Source organism: Triturus cristatus, chromosome 3_1, assembly GCF_964204655.1.
Source record: "Triturus cristatus chromosome 3_1, aTriCri1.1, whole genome shotgun sequence".
NCBI classification, from domain to species: Eukaryota; Metazoa; Chordata; class Amphibia; order Caudata; family Salamandridae; genus Triturus; species Triturus cristatus.
The window spans coordinates 605754772-605771897 of record NC_140583.1 but is presented as its reverse complement, the minus strand read 5'-3'; the positions used below and the strand labels follow the sequence as shown (position 1 = coordinate 605771897).

Here is a 17126-nt window from a genome sequence, read left to right as displayed (position 1 = left end):
TTTGATCGAAATGCAAGCGCCAGCGAGCCCCCTCAACAACAGCAGTATTTGAAATGCATTTGTTCCAATGTATTGAGAATTCAATATCTGGACTGGAGGAGAGGATTTTGCTCATACTTTCTTTATTCCTCCTTCCAGCAGCTTTTAGCTTTATAACAAAAACTAGCACTCCTATAGTGCCTTAGCAAGGTCATATACAGTCCACCAGTAGACAGCCTCCATCCTCCCCGACGGGCATGTGCTTCCTGTGTCAACTCTTCTTTCTTTCCTGCTGCCAGCAGTTAAGTCATGTTTCCCTCTTGCTCGTCAGGGTTGTGGGGAAATTGTATTTTTATAATGTTTTACAGGATTTATTGCCGCGAGTTTAGTGAGCACAGCGCTGGGGTTTCCATGTGGTAATTGTTCCCTTATCGCGCTGCGAAAGATGTTGTGGGTTATCTCGTTTTTTTCTAAGCGCTTATTTTGTATGACGTGTAACACGCTTGTGATATGAGGAATTTTTTCCTTGCCTTTTCGTCGTGGTAGTGTTTCCTTTCTATTGATTTGGGGCTGCGGGAGCACAGTCGTAAGGTCTGCTCGTGGCCCCCCTCATACCCAGGCAGCGGTGCAGTGCGCGCTGGGACTGGTGGAGGACGCGTGTCTCAACTCGTTGATCCCGACCGCTCTGGGCGGTGGGATCGCCAAGTTTAGTTACGGAGCCCGCGTTTTTCACGACGCGCGCAGAGTCTGAGGAGTCTGGAAGTCCTGACGCCCACCTGTGTGTGGGTCTGTATTTGGAGTTCACAACAGCCGGACGCCCGCGTCAAAGCGGCTCTCTATTCACGCCTTGAGGTGCAACGAGGCACTGCAGGTGCTGAGAGGCTGTGGGCCCAGACTAGTGAGACGCCCGATAGAAATAAGGGTGAGTCGCACCTTTCCGGATAATTCCGGCTAGCTGCTTAACGGCACAAAACTTAGTGATTTAGTCACAATAAAGTATTGGCAATATATTTCAGTAGGTTTTGCCTACTAACGCACGGAGCATTTAAGAGGGGGTTAGCCTATTTTCATTTTTATCCCACATTCCCTAGTCATAGAGGAGGAATATGCAGAGGAAGAGTCCTTGCAGGTTCTCTCTCTCGATGACGAATTATGTGATGAGTCTGACGCATCCATTCACCAAGCAGTGGCAGAGGCTATGGAACAATTTGAGCGCCGCATAATGCAGATAGTATTTGCTTGCCAGGTAGATCGCCCCCAACGTGCCACAAAGCGCAAAAGCACCTCTGGCAAGGATGTGGGTGCCTTTGAACGATTTAAGAGAGCCTTCTCAGCAAGGCCAGGGGTAGGAGAGCAGGATATCACCCTACACATCCCAGAGACCACAGAGTTAGTACAGGATGAGGAGGAAGAATCCTTGGGGGATTCAGCAGATGAGGTAGGCCCCTCTAGACCCTGGCACCCCATGGTGTTGCCCTCAGGCACACACAAAAACACAGAGGAACCCTCTAATACGTTAGTACCAGAGGACTTAATACATCCAAGGTCCTCGGAGTGGACACCCTCTCCCAAGTTCTCGGGGTTTGTTGCAGGAAGGCTGCGTAAGCCTCTGGAAAAGGAGGTACGAGCTTGCCTCAGAGCAGAGTGCCTTCGCCCTAACCTTCCAGGCAAAGTAGCAACCACGCCAGAGGTCGACCCAAAGATGGCCACCTTCTTGCAAAAGTATGTAAGGGACCCGAAAAAGATAGATAGATCCTGGAAATCCTGCCAGGATAAGCTCCTAGACATAACAGGCCCCATTACAAAAACATTGGAGTTGGCGGAAGAGGCCAAACTGGCAGGCACCCCTCTTTCATTGAGAATTTCCAGTCGGGCCCAATGTGCAATAGTTTTTGGGGGGAATGCCAACTGCGCCCTCTCTACAAAGAGGTGTTCTTCCTTTCTTCTGAAGGTAGATCCCAAGCTTGGGATTTGGCCTCTTCGGAGGCGGGTACAGTAGCGCAGGGAGGTCTCTTTGGAGACCCATTCATCAAAGAGTTCACAAAGTTCAGCTCCACTTTTACCTCCTTAGATAAGGCACAGTCATCAATTAAAAAGTTGTTCAACCCTAGAGTTTTTTTCAGGGCAGGTCGTGGCAGAGGCCGCTCAACTGGCCGCTTTTACTCCCAAGGCCCTCCAAGGGGTGGCAAAACAGCCACAGACTCAGGCAAACAAGAATTATTCCAATCATGGAGAGGCGATAGAGGCCGCGGAGGCAGAGGAGCAACCAGAGACCAGCCCATGCCCAATTCAGGTGAGCCCTTCTCCTTTCTACCATCTAAAGGTGGGTGGCAGGTTGGCGGTTTTCAAGTTCAACTGGAGGTCGATTACCTCAGATGCTTGGGTACTTCAAACCATCAGAGGATTCTAGGTAGAGTTTTATGGCACGCCCGTTCAGGCAGCCCTGCCCAGACCACTGGTTTTCACGCAGGACCAGGCCTCGCTAATAGACAAGGAGGTGGTGGACCTGCTGCGGAAAGGAGCGATCGTACCATCCCGTCTGCATCCCAGAGGCTTTCTCAGCAACATTTCTTGTAGACATGACGGACGGAGGCCAACGTCTGGTAATAAACCTAAAAGAGTTCAACCAGTGGATGGTCTACTGCCACTTCAAGATGGAGAGAATCATCTTTTCCGGGACCTCCTACAACCCAACAATTGGATGGTCAATCTGGACTTGAAGGACGCATACTTAGTGGTGCCCATCTTTTCCCCGCACAGGAGCTTCCTGCAGTGCCAATGGAGAAAGCAGGTTTACGAGTTCGCATCTCTTCTTTTCGGCCTCTCATCGGCCCTGTAGTGCTTCACGAAGGTTCTTAAACAGGTGGTGAAAAACACTAAGGGCCAGGGGAGATATCCTGCTCTTGGAGCAATGCCCGTTGCGACTCTTGCACCGTTTGCAGGAAACAGTGGATCGTCTCCAGACTCTGGGTTTGTGATAAACACCAAAAAGTCTCTTCTGACCCCATCCAGACAGGTGACCTTCTAAGGGTTCACCATAGATTCGGTGGCCCACACTCTGAGTTTTTGAGCGAGGAAGATAACCAGAATCCGCAGTGAGCTGAGGAGAATGTTAGCACGCTCTTCCACTTCACTGAGACAGATAGCTCGATTGGTGGGTCTGCTCGCCTCTTCAATTCAAGCTATCTTCCCCGGGCCACTCTATTACAGAGCATTACAACATTTGAAAGCCTCTAACCTCCACAAGGGCCTGCGGTACTCAGGTCAGATACCCATTACAGAGGAGGTACACATGGAAATGAGGTGGTGGCTAGAACATATGGAAGCCTGGAACGGCAGAGCCATCTTTGGCTGCGACCCAGACTTGGTAATAGAGTCGGACGCCAGCAAGTCAGGTTGGGGAGCCCGTTGCGGGGACTCCTTTATAGGAGGAAAGTGGTCTGCTGAAGAAGGCCAGCTCCACATAAACTGCCTAGAGTTGATGGCATGCTCCTTTGCGATCCAGTGTTGGGCGAAGGAAAAAAGTGCACTGCAGTGTACTCTTGAAAATGGACAATGTCTCGGCTGTCCATTACTTCAACTACCTCGGGCGTACGAAGTTCAAAGCGCTGGCAGATCTGGCCAAGGACCTTTGGACATTTTGTCTCTCCAACAACATCTCGGTACGGGTGGAAAACCTCTCAGGAGCCTCCAACGAGGTGGCAGGCTGGTGCTCCAGGAGCTGGTCGGACATGAGTTTGTGGCAGCTGCACTCATAGATATTTCAGAGACTGCACAGCAAATGGGGCCTGTTTTCAATAGATCTCTTTGCGTCCCAGTTAGACCACCAGATACCGAAATTCTTCAGCTGGAGACCGGACCCACTAGCGACTGCGACGGATGAGTTTCTCCAGAACTGGTCAGCGGAGGTGGGATATGCCGTTTCTCCGTTTGTGATGATAACAAGACTCACGACGCATATCCGCAGACAGCAAGCAAAAGTGGTGTTGATCCCACCACATTGAAGGGCTCAAGTGTGGTTTCCAGTTCTTCTGGAACTTTCCTGAGATTCTCCAATCCTTCTATTCCGCGATCCTCTCCTTCTGAGGGACCCTTGGGGCAATCCCCATCCTATAGTCCAACAAGAGAGAATGTCATTAGTGGCCTTGCTGATTTCAAGCATCGTTGGAGAGCGTCTGGCCTTTCGAATGAGGCTCAAAAGTTACTGGGTGCAACATAGGCGGACAGCACAAATAAACGATACAGATCAGCTTGGTCCAAATGGGTCAGTTGGTGTGTTCGGAGTGATCAGGATCCCATGGGGTACGAAGTGGTAACTGTTATGAACTTCTTAGCTTCACTAGCGGCCCAGAGACTGGCATACCGCACGGTTAACTCCTACAGGTTGACGATTTCAGCAGGCTATAGGCCTGTACAGGGTAAGCCAGTCGGAGAGCACCCAATGGTCTGTAAGGTGATGAGGGGAATCCCTCTCACGCTCCCTCCAGAACCTAGATATTTGTCACTTTGGGACGTTAACAAAGTGTTACATCTGTTCAAATCTTGACAACCCAATAAGAATTTGTCCCGGAAGGACCTATCGGCTAAGCTGGCGATGCTTTTGTGCCTGGTTTTGTGCCGGAGAGTATCGGACGTTAGAGCACTGGATATTTCAGGACGGGTTTTCACTTCGCAGGATGTTACGTTCTACATGGTTCGCAGGACTAAGTCAGAATCCAGAATGGTGTCTTACCTAAGCACACCTAACTCACCTAAGCTGCGTGTGGTCCGTTGTCTCAAGGAGTATGAGAATAGGACGGAGGAAACTAGCCCCCATGGGGTGTGCCAATTGTTGATTTCCTTAAGGAAACCCTTCAACGTTGTTACGCCACCAACTATAGCCCGTTGGATCCGATGGGTAATGCAGAAAGCAGGCATAAATGTCTCGCAGTTTGGCGCTCATTCGGTGAGAGGAACCATGGCTTCAAAAGCCTTCTCCCTGGGAGCCAGGCTGGAGGATATTTTGAATGCGCACACTGGTCATTGGACTATGTTTAAGAAATTCTGCTTTAAACTAGTCATAGACATGGCGTCACTGGTGGTGGATAAGCTTTGAACGAGCATAATCCTTGCCTCCGGTCCTGACATAGAATAAACATTTCCTAGTAAGCATGACGGAAAGTTTCAATTCTATTAAGGACACGGAGGCGAGGATTATTCCCGCCCCGGGCTCCGATGGTTCTGTTTCCCACCCGTTATGGTTCAAGGAGTGCACCAGTCAGGGTAGAAGCCTGCTGTATGGTATGAGTATATGCTTGAAGTTGTTTTCCTTGGTAGTTTTAAATTGAGTTAGGAATGCAAGGGAAGGCAGAATCTGTCAATGTTTATATTGAAATGTTCTCGCACTACGTTTAAAGGATATGATAAGAATGAATATTGGTTGTCTATCAAGATCAGAGTAATGGGTTTGTCGTTTGACCTCTTTCAGGTCCTGAAGGTTCCAAAAGTGACTGACAAGACGTGAGGATTCAGTGTTCGCAGTCAAGAAAGAGGAGTTGACACAGGAAGCACACACCCTCGGGGATGATAAAGGCCATCTATTTGTGGACTGTATATGACCTTGCTAAGGCACTATGGGAGTGCTAGTTTTTGTTATAAAGTTAAAAGTTAAAAGCTGCTGGAAGGAGGAATAAAGAAAATATTAGCATAATCCTCGCCTCTGTGTCCTTAATAGAATTGAAACTTTCCGTCATGCTTACTAGGAAATTTTTCATTCTGGATTCAAGCTGAAGCGTATCATGAGAGATTGTTCAGACTAACTGGTTTAGTAAGAAAAACAAATACCAGTATTGTCTCAATCATTCTATTGAGCAGTTGCATGAGAATCACTTCCTGCAGTCGTCAAGTCATTCAACAATAGATTTAACAAGCATCTGCAATTCAATAGGTCTCGCTTTTACGCCAGTTTGAGCTATTGGCATTGTAAATGACAAGGCCTTGTATTTAAGTTTTGGTTTTTAAAACATAAATAAAAGGCATGGTCATTTACAATGCCAATAGCTTATACTCTCGCAAATGTGCGACATAGTGCATTCCAAATACTTGTTTAAAGGTGTGTGTGGGGGGGGGGGCGTTGCAAATAGAAGGTAGCAGAAGAAACACAGACGTGGAGGGTGTGGGAAGCAAAACTGAGGGTGCGGGTGTGGGGGAAGCAAAAATGATGGGGCTAAAGGGGGAAGAGGTACGGAGGGCATAGGGAAGCAAACAGAGCATGTGGCAGGCAAGGTGAGAAAAGCAAATGAGCAAGAGCAACGTTAAACTGTGGTTGAAAGTACACCCTTTAAAGGTAATCTGAGCAGAGGGGTAAAACACAGCAAGCTACCTTAGAACTGGAGAACTGCTCAGTAAAGCACTCCAATGCCTTCCGGTCGGGTTCGTGGTTGCGGGAGAGTGTGCCCAAAGAGACATTTGCAGCCAAAGAGTTTCTTTCTTTTTTGGATCCATTTCACAGAGGAACAAATTGAGAAAAGAGGGTAACAGCCCTTTTTTAGGTCTCGCCTGGCGTAGGCTGCGCGCATGCGCATTCTCGCTGGCGAGATTTAATGAGATGTGGGTATTTTCTGTAAGGGGCATTAAGCCCCGCCCCTCTTTTCCATTGGCTGGTGTCACCGTTTATGCTAAACGGTGGCCAGCCATTGGAAAAGAGGTGTCCTTAACGTATTTGCTTGGCTTTCTGAGCCGTCCCATTCGGACAGCCTCGCCTGCATTGCGTTCATCGCAAAACATTTCTTATCTTTATGGGGCCAAACACATGGCCCCATAAAGACAAGAAACCAATTGGCAGGCGAGGCCGGCAGAAAAAGCTTGGCTTCTAGGCGTGGTGTTTACTGGGGGCTGGAGTCCCCTCTGGCAGCGGGAGGCAGCTGGAGGCAGAATGAAGCAAGTTGCAGGCTCCAATAAGTACATAAATCACATCAACAAAGAGCTGTTCCTTGTACTGGGGGCCAGGGATACAATCCCTTTCATGGATTACTTAAGCGAGGCAGCTTTTGAGGGCTGGACTACTGGGGTACAATCTTTATCCTGAGTCTCGCAGAGCACATCTACCCTGATCTCCTGACAGGTATCGTAAGAGCCACTAAACAATCAGATCGTGTCTTGTCCGAGTTCAGACTCCAATATCCATGGTCTCCACAGCATCACTCCCCCGTGTAATCTCAACAATGGTGACACTATTTAAAGCAAGCCCCAAGGCGATGTCACCGATAGAGGTTTGCCACCGTGCTCTTTTTACTGCAGGAGTATGTGAAACGGCCCCCTCTGCTGTTGTCAGGGAGTAGAGAAACAAAGGGTGCCCCCATAATGTCACAGGTGCCCCGGCCGCCACCAATCTCGGACCAGGTGCGGTTACTACTAGAAAACCCCTTCCCGGTTACGACAAGACGGTAATAGGGCTTCGGGACGCGTTGAAACTCCGCCACCGCCTCTGCTGTTCGTGTCTCTCTCTGGCACCTCCACGCTCCGAGGCTCCCCCCCCCCCTTTCCCCGCGGGAGCCAACACCACTCCCACCGTCAACGTGAAAAAGGAGGGCCGTTCCGCCCCCTAACATCCGGCTTCTGCTTTGCAGCTACCAGGCCCTCGGACGCCTCCTTGGTAGTAACAGGACTCCCTGTCCAGGGGAAAACACCGCTTCGCAGCTCCCTCTGGCGGCACTGTGTGGGGGAAGGCGCAGTTCCTCAGGGAAGGGGAGAGCACTCCTCACTCTCCCGCTGCTGACGACCTGCTGGGCGAAATTTTAAAGTCGTTTACACCAAGCAGTAAATCGAAGCGGCAAGTCTGTGTGCCCCAGAGTATAGGGGGAGATTAAAAGCTCAGATGCAGCGAATCGTCTTTTTAGCAGGAAATATTTTTCGCACTATATTAATCGCACTGACTTGTGCATTTTTTTCTCAGCTTCTTATGCGGGGCCCATGTGAATGTCGAGGTTACCAACACAAAGCACAATACAAAAACGTTAGTTATTGCATTTACGAAATGTAGGTTTGAGCTAACATTGAAAAAAGGTTTAGAGGCAATAAGAGGACTAAAGTAGCATCCGCTCACACCAGGTACCATCCTGGGCTGGTTCTGGGAAAGGGGAAATTTGCTTTTCCTCTCCTAAAAATAAACAAGCATTTGCAATGCAATAGGTCTCGCATTTACGCGAGTTTCAGCTATTGACATTGCAAATGACCATGCCTTTTATTTATCTAAAAACAAAAATAAAAGGCTTTGCCATTTGCAATGTTAATAGCTCAAACGCTTGTAAATGCCAGACCTATTGCATTTTCAATGCTTGTTAAATTCATGGTTTTTAGCAAGTGAGCGGAGGAGCAAACCTAAAGCATATTCATGTTTAACATAGACGTTCATTCTGAAAATAAATACACCAGATTTAGTAGAATTCACATCACGCACTTTTCACCTCCCTAAAAGCAATGCGGAGTTACCCCCTTCTGTCTCGCATGGCCCCTGAAGAGCTCCCCGTTTGCTAAGAGTTAAACAAGCCGGTGGTCACAACTGCGGATGAGAGACCCTCCTGCAGTAAGAGAAACTCATTAAAGAAAATAGTGCGTACAGACTAAAGAAGATGTACCGTATAACAACCGAAGTAAAAGGGCCAGTCCTTATTGGAGGTTACAAATAAAGACAAGGCGGTACAAAGGAGGGACTAACGAGCCCAATAACGAATCAGAAGCCAGCATTTATGAAGTACAATGACACAAGCAAATGACAAATATGGGCAGAGAGGGGTCGCAGCTTTAAGTACATACTCCAATATAGCATGGCTCGCAGAGCAGCAGATGCACTGCCCAGGCTCGACCTAAAAATAGACTGAACCATGTGGAACGGAACCACTACTCTTCACTGGTTTTGGTGCTCAGTAGTTGCAGTGGACGTTTGATAATAGGCAGCAACAACAAGCAAGCATTAGCAAAGCCAATATGTCTCGCCCTTACAAGAGCTATTAGTGCTGGCAATGTGTTTTACCATGTTATACACCAGTGTGGCTGCTGTTCAGCATGGCTAAAAGTTAGTGGCATGTAGTGGGGCAAATAGTGTTTCTAGAACTGGATTTCTTGGAGCAGAGTGTCGTAGAGTGGAGTGGGGGGGGAGTAGCGTGTCAGGGTTGAGTAGAGAGAAGTAGAGTACAGTGGTTTAGTGACAGACTGTCGTAGAGTGCAGTGTCAGAGTGGAGTGGGAACAAGTGCAGTGTAAGAGTGGAGTGGGTAAGCGTGGAGTGAGTTGAAGTGCATAATGGTAGTATGGTGGATTAGAGTAGATTGGATAGGGGAAGAGTTGGCTGACTGGGGTGGTTTGGAGTGGGTGGACTGGATGGGGTGGATTTGGGTGAAGTGAAGTTTATTGAAATGGGGTGAGATGGATTGGAGTGGGGTGGATTAGATTGGTTTGGAGAGGGGTGGGGTGAATTGGATTCGGGTGGATTGGAGTCTGGTGAGGGGGCTGGATTGGACTGGACTGGATGGATGGATTGGATTGAGTGGGGAGAACTGAACTGGAATGGGGTGGATTGGATTGGGGTAGAGTGGGGTGGATTGGAGTAGAGTGGGGTAGGTTGGAGTAGAGTGGGGTAGGTTGGAGTAGGGGTGAATTGGACTGGAGTTGGGTGGGGTGGACTGGAGTGGGGTTAAGCAGAGTAGGGTGGACTGGGGTGGCATAGGGTAGACTGATCTTGAGTAGACTGGATTGCAGTGGGGTAGATTGGATAGAGTCAGGTGAACTGGATTGGGGTCGGGTGAACTGGATTGGGGTCGGGTGGATTGGACTGGAGTGGTGTGGATTGGACTGGAGTGGGCTGGATTGGATTGGGGTAGATAGAAGTGCGATGGATTTGATTGGGATAAAGTGGATTTGACTGGGGTGAGGAGGAATATATTGGATTGAGGTGAGGTGGATTGGATTGGGGTGAGTTGGATTGGATTGGGGTGACGTGAGGTGGATTGGAGCGGGGTGAATGAGATGTAAGTGGGGCGGATTGTTTAGGAATGGAGAGGGGCAGATTCTTTTGGATTGAAGTGGGGCAGATTGCTGTGGGGCTGAATGAAGTGGGTGGAATGTTTTGGCTTGGAGTGGGGTGGATTGGGGAGGGAGTGGGTGGATTGTTCGGGGTTAGGTGAGGTCGATTGGAGTGGTGTAGATTGGAGAGTGGTGAATTGTGTTCGGAGTGGGAGGATTGGGGTGAGGCAGACTGGAGGGGGGCAGATGGGAGAGGGGCAGATGGGTGGGGGGCCGACGGGAGGGGGGGCAGACGGTTTTGGATTTGTGTGGGGCATATTTTGTTAGTGGGGCAGACCGGAGTGGGATGGATTGGAGTGGAGCAAATTGAAGTAAGCGAATGTTATTGCATAGATTGGAGTGGACAGATGGTTTTGGATTGGAGTGTGGCATACTAGACTAGGGCAAACTAGAGTGATGAAGATTGTTTTTGAGTGGGTGGATTAGAGTGTGGCAGATTGGAGTGGAGCAGATGGTTTGAGATTGGAGTGGGGCAAATTATTTTAGATTGGAGAGCGGAAGATTGGAGTGGGGCAGATTTGAGTGGGGCGAATTGGAGTGTGAGGATTTGAGTGTGATAGGTTGTAGTGGATTGTATTAGAGTGAGTGGTTTGGTTTGGTTTGGATTGGAGTGGGGTGGACTGGATTGGTCTGGGGGTGGATTGGTGTGGGGTGAGGTGAGGTGGCATGGATTGGATTGGCGTGAATTGGAGTAGGGGGGATCGGAGTGGGTTACAGCACAATTATGATTTAAAGCATTGATTCAGAAATTACACATGAGAAACAATGTTGCTTTACAATAAAATAATCCTCATCTTTTGAGAACAGCACCCACGAGCAAAAAAGAAAAAAGAAAACTTGAGTGAAAAATCCGAAAGTTAACTATATTAAATAAATCTTTGCAATTTTGTATTGCTGGGCACGTTTTTGCCAATCACACGCCTTCGGTTTGCAGGGTACTAAAAGTTAAAAAGAACAAAATAGTACCTCAATCGTCGGGAGCAGCGGACGGGCACTGATTAAGTTGAATCAATCAGTGCTTGGTCCCTGCTCCACAGAGAGGAAAGGAAATGATGCCTTGACGAATTATGAGGCTGTAAAGAAGAGTGCCACGCAAGCCAACAAATGGTAAGCAACAGATGGGCTCCAAGCCCTTTTTGTTAACAACAGTGCCTCGCAAACGAGATGTATGCACTAGTCCACGCTTTTGCAGGCTCGACCCTAAAAGAAAGCATCCCTACATCTCTTACATGACATCTGTTATTTACTGCCCTTGGGAACTGCACCACTATGGGTTTTAGTGTGCTATCAATCAATTTATACAATTATGATTCAGTGCATAGATTCAAATATTGATGCCCATCCGCCCATTACTTATTAGTGAAGCACACTCCCGGCTTGTCCTGTTTGTGTTAGCGAAGGAAACGGCTTAAAAGGTGTTCACTCCGGCAGTCTGCAGTCAGCCATGCCCTGTTACGGGTTACATACTATCCTTTGCAAGGTGAGAGTTAAGACTATATTAAAACGTGTTAAAAATAAACATTCAAAGTTGCTACAAGCAACAACAAAAAACGAAAAGCAAACAAATTGCTTTGCAATGCAACACGTTCACGCCTTGGCTGCTTCCAGAAATGACAGCTTCCACAATAACTTTTTCCAACTCCAACACGTTAGAAGATTATCAAAATATAAAACATTCATTACTGCTAGGGCCTTCGCACACTCATGCTGCTCAATCAAACCCTATACTTCTGTGTACAATGCCGTCACCCAACATATTTGAAAATATAATTACCAAGTGCATGTTGTGCGAGCTGATCCAAGATAAGATTGACAATCCCAAGCAAACAAGTGCCTAAAGAGCTGACACATTCCCACTCTGTGAGTATGCCTTCTTGATGCTGACCCGACACTTCAAGGACACTCCTTCAAGCCAATAAAGAAGGCTGACCAAGAGGCAATTTTTACTTAATAATTCAATGAATCGCATGTATTATTTTTAAAATTACATTAACCCAGGTAAAGGACAAAGTTCATCTGTTCAAAAGGCTAATATGTTCAAAATATATTGAACCTCCTTAACTAGGATTATTTGAAATGTGGTACAATTTCCAAATCACTAAAAATGCCCGAAAAAGTACTACATTCTCAATGATTGTTTCCAGGCATAGTTTCTACCTGTTTCAGTGCGTAATTGGTAAAACAGTAAGTGCCAGGGTCCTCGTCGGCTGGCCACTATGGTTTGCCCCATTCTTTGCCCCTGCCACCGCTGACAATGACTGCACCAACACAACGACTAACCCTCACAATCCTGCAAGTGTGAGAATACAGACTATACCGGACCCCAAAAGCTATTACAATGGCCTGAGTGGTAGGTATTAGTCACTTTTAATCAATAATTAATAAACAACTGTTGTTGTGCTTGTCTCTAAATTAGACAAACAGCGCCACCATGTGGTAGACTAACATAAGTGCCAGTGTTGACAATTAAGTGCTGGTGCTGAGCACCAGAAACCATGGGTTCAAATAAAGCACTGTGCAGCTGCAGCAAACTGTACAGGGATACGATGGTTAGATGTCCACTTCTGCATGTCTTCACCCCCTACTCTTATATAGGATTTCCGAATAAAGAGAGAAACACCCTCTTCCATAAACTCGAATAAAACAGGCAAAAAAGAGGTCACCTTTGGCTTATTACACAAATGTTGGGAAATTATTTACTGCAAGTGCTGTGGCCATTTGCCAAGTGAAGCATTCCCAGTGAAACTTAGAGCACAGGGGGAAGGAATGTAAGATATGCATGGTCCAAGTAAAATGCTTGGCTCTTATGAACCTCAAGTTAATGTGTCCAAAAATTATACTTAACACATCAAGAAGTTCCTGCCTCTCAGGATCAACCACGGACGTCAAATTAGATTCATTAATTAATATTAATTAAAAACTATAGATATGGTTCAGTCTTTCGAACTTTGTCACTACCTTGTTGCTTGGGAAATGCTTGTTCACCAAACCTCGACTCGCTACAAAACTAAATAAAACCAAGTCTGGAAACTGAATGGGTTGGTGTGGGCACACTGACTGGTACAACCATGCTTGGTAGAAAATCGGGCAACACTCCTAGACCTCTTCCTCTCGTATACATCATCAGCATACTTCCATGTATGTAGCCGCCTGTATCGCAAAATGTATGATAAAGTTCTCCAGGCAATTGAAGCCAGCCTGCTGCTACGCTGCATTATCTGACGGATCACCATTACTAGAAGTCTAAGGTAGAGCGAAAGAGCAGCCAACAGCAGAACTAGACTGCAAAGCCTCAAAAGGAGGCTAGGGAAATTTGGTGCCTTAAATAACCCACTACTGACACTTTAGCTTGTGAATGGGTTCCCTCCTTCAGAAAAACAAAGGGTGTTCCTCTGCTGGGATCTTCTGCATGTGCACACACCGACACATCTGCGGTAAGGTACTCTGCTAAAGGTACTCAGATCGGTATGTGGTCTGTGTATGTGTGATCAATGTGTGAAAGTGAGAAATCACAAAAGCCCAAAGCAGACTGCTGAGGAGAAGAAAAGAGTGGTCTAATCCTCCTCCCTGGAAATCCTGTGGATTTCTTAAAGGCTTCAGTGATACGGTACAACAAATCTCCAACATCCATAAGCCACACTCCAGCCCCATCTTGTCCACAAGGGACCATGAACTTGATTTACAGAAGTCGCCGGACAAAATGATAATGCATTTACAAGTGATTTTCCAGTTTATTCTGTTGTCTTCCAGAATCCACCCGGTATCCAATAGATACCATTGTCTCCATGTTATAAAACACATCTCTCTCTGGGCCCAAGGCATCCCATCATCACTAGACTGAGCCGCCTTTTTCCTGCAGTACCCCCACTAGAGCCACACAGCTTCTGCAGTGCTCAAACTCCCAGATCACCTTCTGAGACCGATCTCACAGCCACGTCTCCCACGCACATCACATCACATGCACTTAATGGCTTCCAGTGATCAACTGCTGGACTGCAGCTTCCCTTCTCCACTAGCGCTTCCTTCCAGTGCGCTAGGTTGTCTCAATAAGAGCCACATTTATACTTTTTAACCGGTTTACCAGTTTGGGTTAAAAATCAGAAAATGGATTTAGGCCAGCAAACAAAATAGGGAAAGAGTTTCCTCATTTCTTTAATTCACTGACCAGCAGAAGGGAAGCAGATTCAACATCTGGAGATCTAGTCACTGCATTAAGCACTCTTTCAAGTCAGGAAGTATATTCTGAATTGAACCGGCGACGGTACAGGCCTTTGACAGCGCAGCTTATTGTACAGAAAAAAATGGGAATGCTTACCTTCAGGCACATAAACGATGTTGTTTGAATGAAGATACCTGGGAAAAGACAAGCATAAAAGCAGCGGCTGTTACTCGTGGCGACTTGTGCACCTTAATAATTTAATACATTTTTATTCTTGATACTTTGTACCCCGGGATGAAGTACCGGTTACAGCAGTCAATAGTAAACACTGGATGTTATAGAAAAGGCGTTTGCATATTATTGCACATCCCCCCTCCCCCCAGGGAAACAAACAGGGTCTAACCAGGTGGGCCCTGGAACATCTGCAGCGCTTCAGCACGGTTTTGATTGTGTAAATGAATAATGCCAAAAGTGCATCTGTCCTTGACTTGTCCTGCTCTGCTACAGCATCACCAGGGGCTGCTCTCCCCCACCTGCGAATACAGATTTACTCCCGCACTCGACAACTACAACCACGTGCTTGGAAGGTGCCCTTACTAAAGTATCCAAATATCCACAAACTCACAGGTTCATATGCGTTCATCTGTTTTTCAAATCATCCCGCCTTGCAGCACTCGACTCCCTGCCCTGGCAGTAGATTCACTCCCATGTAATACCCTGTGCTGTTTTAGGAGCGTGAATAGGCGCTCTATGAAAGGGAAACGTGAACCGCGCCCTACGTGCACCAAGCAGCGCGTGGTTGCATGACTCGGCGGACAGTGCTTCAGTGAGACACAAGATAGAAAGCAAAATAGGGCGGAATTCTATTATTTTCATGCGAGACATGGCGTCTAATATAGGGATATTGTGTGTAATAAATTGGTGGAGTCTGGCCGCTGTCGTATAACCATCCTTTTATGGAGTGGAAGTTTAGAAAAATGCAGCCTAAAAACAGCTTTTTTACGCAGCAAATGCACATTTTTCAGCAAGAGAGCAGCTAAATGCAAGCAAAACAAAGCGAAGTGAAGTGTCAAACTGTTCTGAGTGGTTTTTGGGGCAGTGCCGACGTTACTGCCAAGCAGTGCTTCCAAAACATCATTTTAAGACAAGCCTTACACAAAAGAAAACTTTAAACGGCATGAAACTTGCACTCACAAGACAATGCATAAACGATGCGATGGATAGAAGGTGCACAACCTTTACTGAAAAGCAAATAGGCTTACACTTAATTATTTTTAGTAAACAACAAAAAAATCAAGAGGAGACCAACATCCGACAGAAGGCAGAGAAATGGGGGGGCTGTAGACTGGCCAGAAATGAGACAACTGAGCATTAGGGCTGATTTCCTAGCATTGGTCTCATCCCTGGGGCTTTCCTCTTCCTATCTCGAAAAGCAGATTGGAGAGAAGCAAAAAGTCACATCCTGTGGCCAGAGGGTTCTATTGTTTCACAACATGGTATCTGTCACTGCATGCAGCTGGGTGATGTTTATACAGCAGGGCTTGTGGAAGGAACAAGTCCAAGGATTATGAGACCCACATCCCAAAGGTCCCTTCTGCTAATGCCGAAGGAATGAAAGCCGCCTCGTGCAGTCATTTTTAGGATTAGGCACCTCTTCGAAGCAGGAGCTTTCTGTGAGTCCATTCTTGGATTTAGTCTCACGCTCTGTGCCATTATACAGCCGCTGGGTTCCCGTTTGCCTTGCAGAAAGCACCACCCGTTTCAGTATCACTACCTGCAGACCTTAACCACGCCACATGCAGCATTAACGCATCAAAGCAGGGAGCCAGCAGAAGTGGCTTTAGAGGGCTAGGACTGTAAAGTAGGCCTTCATGCAAGTCAATTCAAGCACTCGAGTGGAGGCGGGAGGATACATCAAAAAGCATTAGGTGAGAGATGAATACTCCATGGAATGGTTCAAGACGTGATCGACGTAGCCGCAAGCCCATGGCTCAAAGAGGTTGAATGAAGGACTGAAAGGGGTAGACCCAAATCACACTCTATGCATATTGTTATCAATAGGTCGTTTGTTAACAGTGTTGTCAAAACTCAGCCACTTATCTAACAGTGATCATTCAAGTCCATATTACCTTTCTGTAAGCCATTCTCACACTCTATTATAACTCCACCTTTCCCTTATAATACCAAATAGGTTGTATGACAGAAGCACACATGGCTAAACAACGCGTGCCTCTACAACGCTGCCCGAACAATGAATGCACCTTAACAACACATTCCTTTACCACGCATGCTTTTACCACACAATTTTGTGGTAAAGGCATGACTGTAAGGGAATATGTGTGGTAAAGATCACACCCCAGCCCCCCCCCCACCCTGGGCCCTAAAAATATCCCCGCCCTCTGCTCTGAGCCCTCAAAAGAACCTGACCCCCTTCCTGAGTCCTCAAAAGAACCTGACCCCCTTCCTGAGTCCTAAAAACAACCCCAACCCCAACCCCCTCCCCCGAGCAAAAACAACTCCACCTCCCCAGCCCTAAACGAAAAAAACACAACACTCCCAAGCCCTGATACAACCCCAATCCACCCCAGCCCTAAAAACTACAACCATCCCAAAAACTAGAAAATCCAAAACACTCCCCCCCCCAAAAAAACCTTACAAGACCCCGTCCACGTCTCCCAATCCTTCCTCTCGCATTTCCCCGATGGGCTGTAGGCCAGTGGGCTGCTTTTAAAGCAGGATGAGCTTCATTACCCAACCATGCCCCACGGCTCTATTTTAGTCATCGTCTCCTGCAGCCTGGAACAGGTTTGAACATTTTTGGCTGGGCTGATCTTGGTTTTTAGACCAGCACTGCAAATACCCGCCTGAATGGAAAGGTCACAAGTGAAGCTCTCCTTTACCCCACTAACTTTTAGCCGTGCTGAACAACAG

At 47.2% G+C, this 17126-nt stretch overlaps 1 protein-coding gene across 2 annotated transcripts in view; it reads right to left on the bottom strand.

The window, feature by feature from the left end:
* Window positions 1-17126, bottom strand: part of LRRC28 (leucine rich repeat containing 28) — a 431942-nt gene that overhangs the window by 299829 nt on the left and 114987 nt on the right. For both annotated transcript variants that reach the window (XM_085644518.1, XM_085644516.1), the window contains exon 4: window positions 14352-14389. In XM_085644518.1, the coding sequence (XP_085500644.1) occupies window positions 14352-14389 (38 nt within the window). The remainder of the gene's footprint in view (window positions 1-14351; window positions 14390-17126) is intronic.